Source organism: Poecilia latipinna, unplaced genomic scaffold (genome assembly GCF_001443285.1).
Source record: "Poecilia latipinna isolate Pla-1442-1.1 unplaced genomic scaffold, P_latipinna-1.0 Scaffold345, whole genome shotgun sequence".
Classification (NCBI taxonomy): Eukaryota; Metazoa; Chordata; class Actinopteri; order Cyprinodontiformes; family Poeciliidae; genus Poecilia; species Poecilia latipinna.
In genome coordinates, this window is record NW_015112961.1 from 242,155 (window position 1) to 256,709 (window position 14,555).

The following is a 14,555-nucleotide window of genomic DNA, read 5'->3' on the forward strand; positions in this document are numbered from 1 at the left end:
CTGAACAAAAAACAGTCACATAACAAGATTACAAATAAGCCACTGTTGCTTGTAGAAATCATTTGTAGTCTATTGTCTTGAGAGAACCATATTATGAAGTTATAAAAAAAAATACAATAATCAGTTTCATTTATATATATCTTGTTTTGCTAAAGACTGTGTCCAATCATTTTTAAATTCACAAATCAAATACTTAACAAAAAATGTGTCGCACTGCCTGTTTCAGGTTTCAGGTTCAGATAGACACAGTGCTGCTATTTGAGCAACAACTTTGATTGGAGGTGTTTTACCGCACTGCCAAAGCCTTGCTGCAGAACAGTTCTCTTTGCATGGAGGCCTCGGTTGCCCTCTAGTGAATAAATACAAGAATGAGATGAGATTCTGAAAACCAAAGTAAGCTCTGCACGGTCCTGCAGGTTTATTGTAGTAGTTCTGCATATATGAATTAAATTCATGTTTTGAAGTCACGAAACATATTTTGTGATATATCCATGTATAATAAGAACAGTTGAAGTAAAAAAAAAAACAACAAAAAAACAATATTGCTCACCTATGGGCATTAATCAGAGGTCACTGAAAAACATTCCTCTGAGGTTAAAATACTTACATTCATTTCGTCTCATTTGTACCAGTGCTGCAAAAAATCTTTCCCCCATTCTGCTACATAGAAATGATGAGAAACTGCCTGAATTACTCATCATCTCCAGTGAGGACTTACTATTTCAAATATCAGTAGTGATTGGGTTTGAAAACCATCAACAACTTAGTAAAATAACTGCTTTCCGTATAAAGAACTCCTCACTGCAATCTGGAGTCTCTCTTCCTTTCAGGGGATTTCAGGCAGTCTTGCGTCGCTGCAACCTTAACTGGCTGAGTGGTCGTCTGAGTCCAAGTCCGAGGCCTCGGCCTCATCTGCAGAACCACTTAGAGGCGGATACGGCCTTGGCTGGTCCAAGTTGATGTAAGTAACCTTCAGGTTGATGTAGTGTTCTCCTTCCAGACCGGACAGGATCTCGTCCACTTCTGCAACCAAGCTGTGGAAGCTGGGTCTGCACTCGGGTTCTGGGTCCCAGCATGCCAACATGATGGAGTAACTGTGGATGATTTAAGAATTTAAGAAAATGACTTCAAGAGAAGTTAAATCTGGAAAAAAGTTCAGAAACTGAGGTTGTCAAATTCTGAATGATAGCAACCACCTCCTACATCTAATTTGGGATTTTACGTGAAGCACACAGTAATAAATATTTGTGAAAATCGTAGCGGGGAAAAAAAAAAAAAAATCTGTCTTATTTGGTATGGGGCTTCATTTCAATCAGAGCTCCACTTCTTTTGGATATGTTGTTACCAGCTTTGCACAAACCAGAAACGTCAACTTTTTATTCTTAAAAAAAAAAATAGCTCAGGCTCAGTCAGATTGGTTAAAGATTGCCTTTGAACAATAATGCTACAGATTCTCAATTGGATTAGCCCATTTATTCATACTGAGAATAAATTACACCTAGGTAATGAACACGAATGCAAAGGGAGCCAGTGTGAAGCTTACAGAGGATCTGGGCAGTACTGTGGTTGTGGAAGTCTTCGTCCCTTCATCAAATAGTGTGTGATGTCATATGGGTCCACATCTGGGTATGGGCTGGCTCCTCTGGTTATCAGCTCCCACATTAAGATGCCGTACGACCACTGGCAACACACGCACACTTACTGAAGATGCAAATTCCCTACTGATTATCTCAAACTTTCTGAATATATCAGCCACACTCACCACATCTGACTTCATTGTGAACTTCTGTGTCTGCAGGCTTTCGATTGCCATCCACTTCACTGGCAACTTTGCTCTTTTGTGATTCTGAATGCTGTAGTACTCCTTGTCGTACACGTCCCTCGCCATGCCAAAGTCGGCAACTTTTACTGTGAAGGTTTCATCCAGCCTTGAAGAGAGGAATCAGTGAGACAATCACCTCCCTCATGAAAATATTTTGTTTGTGTAATTGGTGTTTTTAAGCAAGTTTACACATCCCTCAATCAACAGTTTCAAATACAATTTAGCAAAGTATATCTTAAATACATCTAAACACTACACTTATCAGATTTTTTTTTAAAACATGCATTTTCTTTTCACTTCACTTTACTGTAAGTTGGTCAAAAGCATTGAATCCTGGTAAAATACATTAAGGTTTGCTGTAACTTGACACTGATGTTTCACAGGCCTGCAATATAAACAGGGTTTGTTTCACACTCACATGCAATTCCTTGCCGCCAGGTCTCTGTGAACAAATTTTTTTTGTGTCAAATACTCCATTCCCATGGCAACCTGAAGCCCGAATCCAATCAGATCCTTCACAGTGGGGTTCTGTGAAAGAAAAAAAAATCATTTGTAATCAAAGAAGCTAGTTTGGACAGCAGGTATATTATTAAAAAAAACAAAAAAAAACATCCACAATCAAGGTCACTGCGCCATACAGTGTCATCGGTAAACGCACCCTTTGCTCAGATCGGATGAAGTGACGCAAATCTCCATGTTTCATGTATGGCAGAACAACCAGAGGAAGTCCTTCCTTGGGCAGCATGATGCCCAGCAGAGACAGTATGTTGGGGTGGTGAAAGGCCTTCATGATGATGCCTTCTCTGAGGAACTGGTCCACCTCACCCAGATCTGCGATTCCTGTTATTATCAGATGCACTCTTATTAGCAAAGATCTATTTCAGCACAGACAAGTCTTTTTCACAAACACTGAAAATGTTCAGGGAAAAAAAGGCAAAGTAATTTGTTCTACACCGTGAAATCCAAACAGACTTCATTATGAAAACACATGTACCAATCCATCGTCAGCCGATTTCCTTAATTTTGGGAGATTGGTGATCAATACTTTGCATGTGAAGCCGATTTTATTTCCCCATTTTTTTCTATCTTGTCAAAGGTCTTAAAATTACTCACCTCAACTCTTTTGCTCTCACGTGAGGCAGGTTTGACTAATAGACCAGTTAATCAGGTGCGTGTTTGAGGTTAATAATAGTTGGCAACTGTTACGGCCAGTGGCCTTTTCTGTGTTTATTTGGTTTTTTTGCAGTGGCTAATCAGACTGACTTCACCTGGAAGTGGTTGCTGCCCTGCTTGTCCTGTGCCACACCCTGAGGCCCACCGTGATTGGGTCATCAATTGCCGGCTCCACCAATCACTGTTGAGGCCTCCCTTTAAAAACCAAGGACATCCTGGGAGAAGGTGTGGCTGTTTCTTTGTTTGTACAGCTTGCCACTTTGTTGGTTGGCTGTTTGTTTGACTGACTGCTGTAAACTAGCTTTGATAGCTCTGACAACCTTTGTTAGCTTGTGTCACTCACTTTGTCCCTGTGGGGGATCTTTGAATCTCTGTTAGAGATTTGTAGTTTGTTTTGTGTACCCTGTTCAGAAAGTCTATTTTTGTTTGGTTAAGTTATTTGATTTACAACTCTGATTGTTTTGTGGAATTTGTTTTATTTAGTACCTTTTTGTTGTAAGTCCCTACATTTTGATTATTGTTAAATTTTACATTTTATTTTTTTTTGTAAAATCCAAACAATAAACCCTTAAATTGTTAAACCTTACCACCTAGGTTTCTTTAATGTTACTTCCCTTTCCCCTGGTCGTAACAGCAACAGTCACATTTCAGCGACATTACAGACAAAACAAATTGGTATCGGCCAAAAAAAATCAGAATCGGCAGGTCAGTTTTTTTTAAAGATCGGTAATTGGTGATGAGCCACGGAACTGCAATCAGTGCACCCTACTACATGTTATCTACATTTGTTGTTAATATATAAAAGGTTCTACCTACTGTTTCATTTAGAGAGTGATGGTGCAATAATACTTTCATACAACACCACAAGATAATCTCAAGAAGTTTTCAGAATGGTGCATAATGAAAACTCAATGTAATGTTAATTTCCTTTATAAACAAATGCACTTACTGTTTAATGACTTCACAGCGCAATGAATTTCTTGTTTACTGCTATCCAACAGGTATCCGTGATAAACGGTCCCAAAGTGACCTGTGTGAAAAGAAACAGTGGATGAAGGAAACGACAAAGTGAAATGGGTTAATGTTGTGTGAACAAGAGAAGAGATTCACCTTTTCCAATAATTTGCCCCTCCTCGATTCTGAGCCTGTCAGCAGGAATCAGCACATCTTTAACTTCCTCAAGCAGCTCAGGATTTGAACTAACCACCGAGACGTTGTCCCTGGACATTAAAGGGATGGCCAGATGGTCATAGCTGGAGGCATACGTTAAACCCTGGAAGGCCATTCCTCCTGAGCCTGATGTCTGGCTCACTGGGTGACCTAATGCAAAAGGTAAAAAAGAAACATTTAAATTTACATTTTTAGCAGTGAACATGTGCATGGGTGAATTTGCATTATTTAATTTGTTTAATAATTTATAGTGTAAATGTTGAAATATGCAGCTTTTGTAATTTTGCTTTTAGAAGCATTACATTAGTAGAATTGCACCTGTCAGGCAATTAAGGACTATGGCACAACCAAGCATGTATTATTAAATGTAATAAACAAGTCAAGCATCAGTCAGCAGATCAGAGTTTGCAAATTTATGATTATCCATTGACTGACTCTGATCAGATAATCAAAAGGCCAAACGCTGAAATTTACTTTCTCTTTTCATGAAATGCATCAAAACTAAGAGCTTCCTCCATTTTGAATGTATAAATGCATCAACAACTACCATGTCATTTACTGTCTTTGAGTGTAATAAAAAAAAGGAAAGAAAGTGTGATTGTACCACAGGTTAGACTCAATTATGGGCCAATTTCAAACATACTATTCACAACTTCTGTCATGAAGTGGTGAATTAGAGGTGGTGAGGATCAACAGCGAGACCCAGGTTATGGTGATGATGATGATGATGATGAAGATGATTTAATAAAGAGGGCTCAAGCAGTGCAATACAGGCGGCACGGCAGAGAGTATAGCACACAGCTAATTACCGGTAGCAACTGACACACAGAACCGAAAACAAGAGCTAAGCAGACCAGGACTTCTCAGTTCAACTGGAGAGCCGACACACAACTGAGGTACGATGACAGTAGAGGAGGATCCGACAAGAGACAGAGACAACAGGTGGAGTTAAATACACACGGGGTAATCAAGGGAACGAGACACACCTGGGAACAATTGAGGGCTGACAAGACAACACAGAGACTCACAAGGAACAGAAGCCAAAATAAACACAGTGAAAACCCAAATCCTCACAACTACTTATAATGAGATGTTTAGTCAAGTTCAGGTTTTAACTTTACACATGGTTCTTGTGTTACTTTTGTAAAATCTGCTGTTGACATCAAGGAACAAAAAGCTCCCAAAAAATCAAAAGAATTAGCAAATTCATATTATTTGTATCTGTACTTCATAAATCATGTCCAATGTGTATTATGTCTCACTATATCTGTAGTCAATTGTTGGAAACGGGTCAGTCTGGTTGTTCATCCGATTTCGGGGTACCATCGACAAATTGTGGTCTACAATGGCTGAAATAAAACATTTGAAACAACATCAGTAAGTGAAATTAAAAAACGAGAACTTGTTCAGACCACTAATACAGTGGGGAAGTATAATCATGTTTTGTTTCCAAACACACAAGAAATCATGGCGAGTTTTTTTAACAGATTAGTCAATATTACTAGGATTACATTCAAAAGTTTTCAGTAGATTTTCACCATGTTCACTTATTGCATATTTTCAAACTGATTCATGAAGTTTTTTTTTTTTCCTTTCTCCTCACCTCTGTCTTTCTTCCTCAGGTATCTCATCACAAACAATGCAAGGCCAGCACCTACAGCGAGTGCTGTAATAATGCCCAGCACAATGCCTGCAATCACAGTGCTGTTGTTGGTTTTGTCATAGATGACTCTACCAACATAGAGGTCTTTCCCATTTACAGACACCTGCAGTGGCAAAGCAAAATGTTGTTTTGGTTTTACCTTTTACTTTGCGTTGAATTTGGTTTAAAGCAAAAATTGTCATTGGTTTTCTTACCTTAAGTGGTAATCCATTGCTGGGGAAATCCAGGCCATTAGGAATCCTGCAGGTTAACTCATTTTGCAAAACTATATGTTTGCAGGGCTCATTGCCGATGCTCATTATTATTTTCATGCATTTGTTCACTGATTGTAGTTTGTCGTGCTGTCAGGTAGGTAAAAATGATTAAATATTAAACATTTGTATTATTTGAAGCATCATAGTTGAGCAAAAAAAGCAGAAATGTTTTTTTTTTTTTTTTTTTCCTGATAAGATGTTTAAATCTTCATACATGCAGCGAAACTTCGTGTCCTCCTGGTTTCAGAAGGGAAACGTTGTCCTCTTTTTCCAGCGGGATGATATTGGCATCTGCGTGGTAGTTGAACTTTGTCTTATTAAAAATATTTTGTCCATCTATGAGAATTGAAATGGTTCCAGCATTAAATTTATCCTCTGCCGTCTGTGCTGAAAAGGCCGGGGTCTGGCACTCCAAGTATGTGGCATTTCTTGAGCTGTTGCAGTCCTCAAGTAAAAAAAAAAACATGTAAATGTTTAAAATCAAATCCACAAGTACTGGTTTATTTTTCACATTTCGGTTTTCTTAACTGATCAAAGAGTTGACTTACTTGCTGAAGAGAAAACTGAGAATTTTTAGGTGTATACTGAACCACAACCTTGTGGCCTGAATCCAGATTCTGACCTCTTATAACCAGGTTGGAGCCGCTGCGTGGCAGGATAGGAGTTATTAACACAAATAAAATTGTGGTCATTTCAAACCACAGTTTTTATGATAAAGCTTGAGTTAAATTTAATACTGATACAGCAGTGAAGGTACTAAGTGAGAGCCCCACCTTTGAAAGCTGCAATGGGGATAGATGGAGGTGATGACAGGATTTTCCTTATAGAAAAACTTTTTAGCCGTCGTCACTTCAAGGTTGTCAATTACAACTTTCACCGGCACTTCCCCAACGCTTTCCGCAGGTGGTGTGTTGCAGATTATTGGAGACAAATCCCCTGTTTTCTTAGGATAAAAAAAAGAAAAAAAAAAAAAAAAAAAAGATTTGGTAAAACTGGAAATATGTGATGTAACAGTGTTCCAACAGTCAGCAAATTTCCGATTAGATTTAGAAACCTATGTGGCTTACCTTGGAACCAATGTGCATTTTCTGTCTGCAAACAGAACGTGTCTTTGGTTCCCAGAGTAAAGATGTTTGCCTAGGACAGTAACTGTTGTTCCTCCAAACATGGGACCATGGCTAGGCTTGATGTCTGTTATGCTTGGCTCCTGATAGAGGTAGACGAACTTCTTTTAATTTCAGTTACTTAGATGAATTATCTGGATATTTTAGAAACTTTTGAAAAGCCATTCTTACCACAACAGAGAAGCCGGACATCTGGACTGTGCCTTCAATGGAGTAGTAACCCTCCTCCTCTTTCTTGTGTATTTCCAGGGTGATATTCATGTTTTGGTGTGGTATTTTTTCATTAATTTGGCACACTAACCTGTGTAAAAAGCATGTAATCATATTTTAAAAGTAAAGTATTTCAATGAAGAGGAGATAGAAATATGCATGTCATGTAATCTCAGAGTTCCTCACACACACTTTCCAAGGTATGTTTCCATATATAAACATCAACATATAAACATCACACTCGTCATTCAATAATGAAAGGTGTGAAATGGGCTGTGTGCCTCTTCTTTAGGACTGAGTAAGATGGTCAAGTGTTTAATAGAACCGAATTTTGTATCTCGAAACAAAATTTCATTTCCAAATATTCTACTGAGTTCCTTACTTTCATGAGGGAAGTTTCAAAAACTCCCAATTTATACCAATGACATTCACCATAAGCAATAGCTAACAGTGCCAAACAGAGAGCCGTGGAAGCAAAAAAAACGCTGAAAAAACCTAATTCTACTGCCGGTGTTTTGTATCTGTGCTTCTCACACTGTAATGTTGCTTTTGTTGGGCAGGACAGCACACAAGGCTCCAGAGTCCACTCTAACGACATGTGTTCCCCCGCTGATGATGGTCGATTGCCGAGACAGAAACTCCGAGCCACACAGTGTCACCTCTGTCTCCCCTCCAGCAGGCGCCGTTTTAGGAAAAAACTACAAAACAAAAAGAGATAACATCTGTGCATTGGCGTAACAACAGCTGAAACAGCAACTTTCTAGTGGATTTTGTTTGAAATCTGCACATCGCATCAGTTAATTAGTTACAGTTTGCAGCCTACTACCTGAGTTAAAATAGGTGCGCACGAGTCTTTGTTCCAGCCGGAGGTACACTCAGACTTCCTGGAGCACTTCCCAGAACACCAGCCGCAGTTCATGAAGCGCGGAGCCGTCAAACACACGGGGCATGTCAGAAAATGATCACACCCTGGTCCTGTAGTGGGCACCTTGAACATCTTGTTTAGGGAGAGAAGAAGATACAAAATTAAAATGGAGAAACCCCTTCGGGATAATGTGTGCACATAGTAAATGTACCTTATTTCCTGCAGTAAAGATAAGTGAATCCTCTGAGTACACAGCTGCTGTCCTGGATATTGCAACCTCACCCAGGGAATAGTTGGCAAAAACTATTGGGTTGTGCAGGGTGAGAATCATCTACAACCAATTAAAAAGGAAAGGGCAGCATTTTACATATTGTTGTAATACATTGTTGAACATATTAAACAGAATTAGAACAACCACAGCCTGTTACCTGCAGAATCCTGCCGTCTGAGGTGCCAAAATGACCGATGGTATGGTTTTCTATGACGCTGACCAGAACAGACGTGAACAGGACGTCTCTCATCCTCCTGTTGAAGATATCCAGTCTGTAGTGTGGCTTCGAGACCAGTGTGGCTTGATGTTTGCATGTGTAGTTTCCTTCAGACTTCTGTAGAAGCAAAAGACCCACCGTCGCTCAAATTAATAGTTCAAATACTTTTGAAATCAAAGCCAGCTTGGATTTGCTTCAATTAGAAATTAGCTGCCAGTAAATTAGAATGTGATTGACTTTGTGTGAAGAAATCCCAAGTTACTTAAATAGCAGCATACAGCTCATCTGCATTGTTGAGGCTGGTGTCCCTCATATTCCTTTTAAAAATACTTCATTGATTCTGTGAATTTAAGTAAGGAAAGTTTTCCTGACAGCAATTCCACGGTCAGAGAAGCAGGTATTGTTACTTCTGGTGCCAATTCCTGCAAATTGAAACGGGAATTTCTGTGAAGCACATTGTGCTTTAGAATGTCTGGGTAAGCATCTGTGCGGACTTTGAACTTAATTACACAGGACCAAATCTAGTTTCAGACTCATTAAATCACCTGCGCATAGACATTTATCACTCAACTTCTAGCAAGTTGGATTCTGTGTCTCTCCACTCTTCCTCCATACTCTGGGACCTTGATTTCCAAATGAAATGCAAATTTTACCTCCAAAGGAAAACATGACTTTGGACACTAAAGCACAAGTTATTTCTTTTTCTCTTTGGCCCACGGTTAAAAGTAGCTTAACACAAGGAATGCGACTGTTTAATCCTATTTCCTGGACATATCTTATCTGATGGCCCCTGAAACACCTCTGTAGCTTAGAAATCGCCTCCAAATTTCTGAATGGGATTTACCTCACATTCTTCAATGTGCCTTGAGCTCCTTAACTTACACACGTTTTATTCCTCTAAGCTTTCCAAATATTTCTTGAATACGGCGCTATTTTTTGAGCAGCCAGGTTCCATAGCAACAACCTTTCGTGGCTTGCCCTTTGTGAGAGAGTGTCAATGTCAGTGCAGAGCAACATATAAAATAGTCGTCTTCCAAGGGGTCAAAAAGTAACTTTTCTATATTAATTCACACAAATTGAGACTAATAGACAAATTAAAATGAATTGAGACTAATAGAGAACAGAAAAACAACTTTTTTGAGGATGTTTTAATTCACTGACATCCGCCTATGTCTCCTGTAATTTCCCTCTAAGTTTAAGTCTTCTGGCTTTGGGGTGAGCTAATGGGAGGAGCCTCATAAAAATTGTAAAAAAAAATCATGTTCCCAACTTTGTTGACTTAGTGACTGTTTCTAAGTGTAGTTTGTTAGGAAGTGAAACTACTCTCTGTGCCTCCAAGGGTACTTAAATGAGTGCGTCAGAAGTTTTCGCAGGCTGCCAGAAAGTTAGGTCATGGTGGTTAAAACAAGTTCCTTGTTCAAAAAAAATGCAGGATCTGTTAAACTAATAGTAAGCATTCCACTTCCAGGCAGATGGCTGACCTGTCCCGCCATGCTGTAGCTTGCTTATTTCACAGAGTAACTTGTTTGCAGTTTTTCAAACTGATGGTTGTTTGGCATTGCTTGTATTTTTTTCCTTTGTTGATCCTCCACCTAGCACAGGATGGTGTTAATCTCACAGCTCAATATTTATTTGCCAAATTCAACATCTAATACATAGGCTGATTGATTGGTTAAAAAAAAACAAAAAACATTAGCATTTTATTTCTGTTTCACAGATGAGTTGTATATGTTTTTGAACTTGCTATTCTGAGGATGAATGTTGACTCTGATTACGATCCTGAGAATCTGAGAGACTTACTGCTATAAAATCCTTACATGCTCCAACCTAAATCCTATTTCATATTACTCAACTGAGATGATAACTCTGACCACCCTCTTGAAATTCCAGCTTTTATCAGAAGGATTAACAACTTGCGCTTGTTGACACTGATTCCCGTGGGTGTTTCACACAGCTGAAAAAGCTCAAAGGGCACATATTGGAAGTTCATAAAAAGGAAAAGCCACTCCTTCTTTTGTCACAACCTGTAACTCAATTACTGGAGCCTGTGCCACACAGGGCAAAACTAGACTGATTGGAGGTGTTTGAATTTGGCAATTTCCTTTTTTCCTAATGTGCTTGAAAATAAGAACAGAGAAGTTGGAAGAAGATAAGATGTAACACACTGACTTGTATATCAGTGTTGTTCTAAAGTTGATTTTTCATTAATGTGAAAAACTTGGATCACCTCTGGTGTAGTTTAAATTAGGATGTATTATTCCTTTCCAGAAATGACAAACAAATTGGAAGTACTAAACTTTGTGTAAAAACTAACCATTTAATCTGATAGATTTTTTTATGCTCTCGCCTGAGGCAGAGTCAAACTTGCAGTGGAGCCATATCAGAGCAATGATGTGTCAATGTGTAGGTTAGGATACTGACTCAACTACCACTCCCTGTTCTCTCACTGGTGTCTGCTCTTCCTCACTTTTCTCACATAAGCCAACAGACAGATAAGCAGTGCCTTTCAAAATTTTTCAGACATACATTCTTTTCGCATTTCATCAATGCCACACGTCATCCTAAAGACACTCATGCCCACGGAGAAATATCATGCTGTGATTTTGTTTTGTTTTTTTTGTTTTTTGTTTTCATTCATGACAAGGTAGCAGATGAATGAAACAAAACGCAGGACAGCTTGGAAGAAAACCCGTTAGATGTTACAAAAAAGTTGAGTTTGGAGCAGAATCTCAACTTCCAACAGGAAAACAGCCCTAAATAAAAAAAATACAGTGGGAGCTATGCTGGAATCCGTATCCCAGAGGTTTGCAACCTGCAGTTTTAGCGCCCCAGAAGAGTATTTATTATTCCTGATGTTTGGATTTCTTTCATCAAGTTCCTGTGGCGCAAAACTGGAAGCCTCACTGCTGTGTTTACAGGTGGCTTCTATTGCGTAATGTTTATCTGAACATATCACTTCCTGTCTATGCACAGAGCAACCTCCTGTACATCACTTTGTTGACACTGAGACATAAAAAAGTTACTCACTTCATGCAGGCAGCTCTCACATGGCTGGAAGTGGCAAAGGCCTCTGGACAGTTGCTCCGGTCCTGAGGTACAACATGCCTCCACACCCATATCGATTGCATCGTTGATTTTTTTCAAAGGAAAGGCGCACAGGGCCGAGGTTGCCTGACGTTCCCCTTGCACGTTGACTTCTGTGAACACCCCGTACAGGATGTTATCATTTTTGTCAACCCTCAGCTCTTCGGCAAAGTCCTTCCCTGCATGCCCAAAATGGGCAGCCTGCAGCCCGTTATACACAACGTCTTTGTAGTCACTTCTTTTCCTGCGCTTCGGTTCATACCGGCACTCCAGCACCACCTCTCTGTACATCCATACCTCTGGAGTTGAAATAGGCAACCGTCCCAAATGGGTCTGAAAGGCCGAGTTGTTCCTGAAGGGATCTTCCCTCTGCAGGGACAGAAAGTAGACAAACTCCTCGGTGGAAAAACTGTAAATATAGTCAATCTTGTAAGAGTTACGTAAAGTGGGCAGCACTGTCAGTCCATCCATGATTTTAAGGAACCCATCTTCAGTTGAAAGTGGCCTTAGCACTGAAATCGACCTCCGAGGATATTTCTCCACCACTTTGTCATTGACGGAAGCTGCTACAAATAATAAAGCAGTGCCTCTGTCCTCGACGATGGAGACTTTAGTGCCAAGAGGACTGCCTATACAGTCAGGACAGTCCGTAACAGAGTTCTGCTTTCTTTTGTAAAAGCAGGTAGGTCTAAGTTTTGGTTGACTAAAATCGATGCGGTAACAGATACCATACTGCGTGCTTCCACAAATGTATAAGTATGGATACAAATATGCAGCAGGATCCAAAACAAGAACCGTGTTGTCTGTGTCCACTGGGTCCTCCGGATCAGTTTCTATGTCACACACTGGACAGGTTTCACAGTCAGGGCTGCCTATGGGTCCCGTCTTCAGCTCCCATTTTTCTCCCATGGAATCGTTAACTGCAACTATAGCATTCTGGCATCCAAGATACACTTCTGTTTCTTCTAATTCCTTGTTTACCACAATGTTCTGTATGACAGTGTTTGTTTGGAAGGTGGGCAGGGAGTACTCTACGCTGAAATTCACCAGCCCACGGTGAAGAGGAGGACAGGTTTCCTGTCCTGAAGCAATTTGTGCTTGTATCCATATGCAGATTGCCAGCAAGGCAGTCGCAGTGACCATCTCCACGTCACAGTCCACTTTGACTGAGCACTACCTGCAAGATACTTTCCAAAAAGAGAACATTCTGGAGAGGCAGCGGAGGCGCTGTGGGAGAAAACACAGCAGGAATGTTGAGATTTAACAGACAAGAGTGCCATAACATTTTATTTCAACATTCAACAAAGATACACAAACTCAAACGGGGGTGGACTGAGTAAACCTTCGTCACTTCAACTAAAAGAGGGAGAATTGTCAGGCCAAATATAAGCAAATATTTAATTATTAAGAGAGGCACTGAAACTAATAGTGCTATGAAGGGTGGGTTGAGACAGTGGCAAAAAAAAAAAAAGCGGACTTGGGAAAAGATTAAATCAAAAGTGGAAGGGTACTTGTTGCAACATGTAGAACAGCGATGGAAACTTTCAGGCCTGCTTAGTTACATAAAAAAATACTGGCTAATAACAACTCGACAGTACGTCCTCTACTGGCTGCGGATTGTATTTTTCAACAGCTTTTTTTTCTTTACATGATAATCATATTGAAATTACACAGTCTATTGACATGACTTTGATCATAAGACATTTTCAAATGTGAGCTTTTGTTTTGATTATGATACATTAACAATCTCAACCAAAAAAAAACCTGGGACTGATTTAACCAGAAGTTAACAGTTTATTCAAATCTCCTTCAGAAAAGAAAGAAAAGAACAATCTTACCTGAGTCGGAAAGTAAAGAAGCAGCGTTGAAACGTGTCCGACTGACTCTAAAATGTATTCCTGTCGGGCTGAGAGAAATATTCAATACGACCGAAGCTCAAATCTGGAACTGTATTCACCTGCCGGTCACAGTATCACTCACAGAGAGTTCAGATTGTCTGGGAGTGAACTGCTTGTTGAAACTCAACAAGCAGCAGCATGAGAACTCATACAGGACCTCAGCCTTCAAAATAAAAGCGCTCGTATGCTCCTTACTGATGACAAGCTGTATTTGAGTTTAGGGGTAATTTGTTGTTGTTTTTATGTATTATGTATTATGTTGTTATTATGCAACAGCTCCAGGGACAACACGAGTGTTTACAATATGCTACAACATGGAATCCACAATAAAAGCCTCCATCCGTTCATCCATCCACGGTCTACAATTTGCGGGGGGGCTATTCAGTGTCAGTGGGGTTCAACCTGGCCTGGTTGTTGGAATATCGCAACACACCGGAAAAATAAACACGCAAGCGCACACAAATGTTCCAAATTAATATTCAGAGATAACTTTGAGAACTGGGGTTTAGTATAAGATAGTCGTGGTTTATTTTGTTAGGATTGCAGACAGGAAACTCATTCTCTACCCCGGCTGACTTGAATTTATATTGCACATCTGGGTGCTGTCCTGTCAAGCCGCACCCGCAATAAGGAAGTATAAGACTCTTGCGAAATTTGCCCACCTTTAGAGGAAAGTATCCTTATGCTTCACCAAATTATTCTCAGTAACGTTTTGACATGCCGGCATGCAGACGGGGGGGGGGGGGGGGGGGGGGGGGTTCCGCAACAAAAAAAAAAAAAAAAAGGGGGGGGTCCCAAAAAAAG

The 14,555-nt window shown here is 39.9% G+C and overlaps 1 protein-coding gene across 1 annotated transcript; it reads right to left on the reverse strand.

The window, feature by feature from the left end:
* Positions 1–379: 379 nt before the first annotated feature.
* Positions 380–13,852, reverse strand: mst1ra (macrophage stimulating 1 receptor a). The gene is made up of 21 exons (XM_015035698.1): positions 13,692–13,852; positions 11,797–13,080; positions 8,710–8,886; positions 8,493–8,612; positions 8,243–8,413; positions 7,951–8,114; positions 7,378–7,507; positions 7,150–7,289; positions 6,856–7,035; positions 6,631–6,727; positions 6,297–6,527; positions 6,023–6,169; positions 5,769–5,931; positions 5,428–5,514; positions 4,106–4,315; positions 3,945–4,025; positions 2,481–2,662; positions 2,241–2,350; positions 1,763–1,928; positions 1,544–1,680; positions 380–1,094 (listed from the first exon to the last, which is right to left on the reverse strand). Exons 2-21 carry the CDS (start codon positions 12,994–12,996, stop codon positions 863–865), a joined length of 4,125 nt encoding a protein of 1,374 aa, XP_014891184.1. The 5' UTR covers positions 12,997–13,080; positions 13,692–13,852; the 3' UTR covers positions 380–862.
* Positions 13,853–14,555: the final 703 nt, after the last annotated feature.

Excerpts from the sequence above, each read along its gene's own strand:
- mst1ra (XM_015035698.1), bottom strand. The coding sequence starts at position 12,996 with ATGGTCACTGCGACTGCCTTGCTGGCAATCTGCATATGGATACAAGCA. Across the intron at positions 7,036-7,149 it reads AAATGCACATTGGTTCCAAG|TTATCCTAAGAAAACAGGGG; the intron begins GTAAGCCACATA and ends TTTTTCTTTTTT. Across the intron at positions 4,026-4,105 it reads GGGGCAAATTATTGGAAAAG|GTCACTTTGGGACCGTTTAT; the intron begins GTGAATCTCTTC and ends CTTTTCACACAG.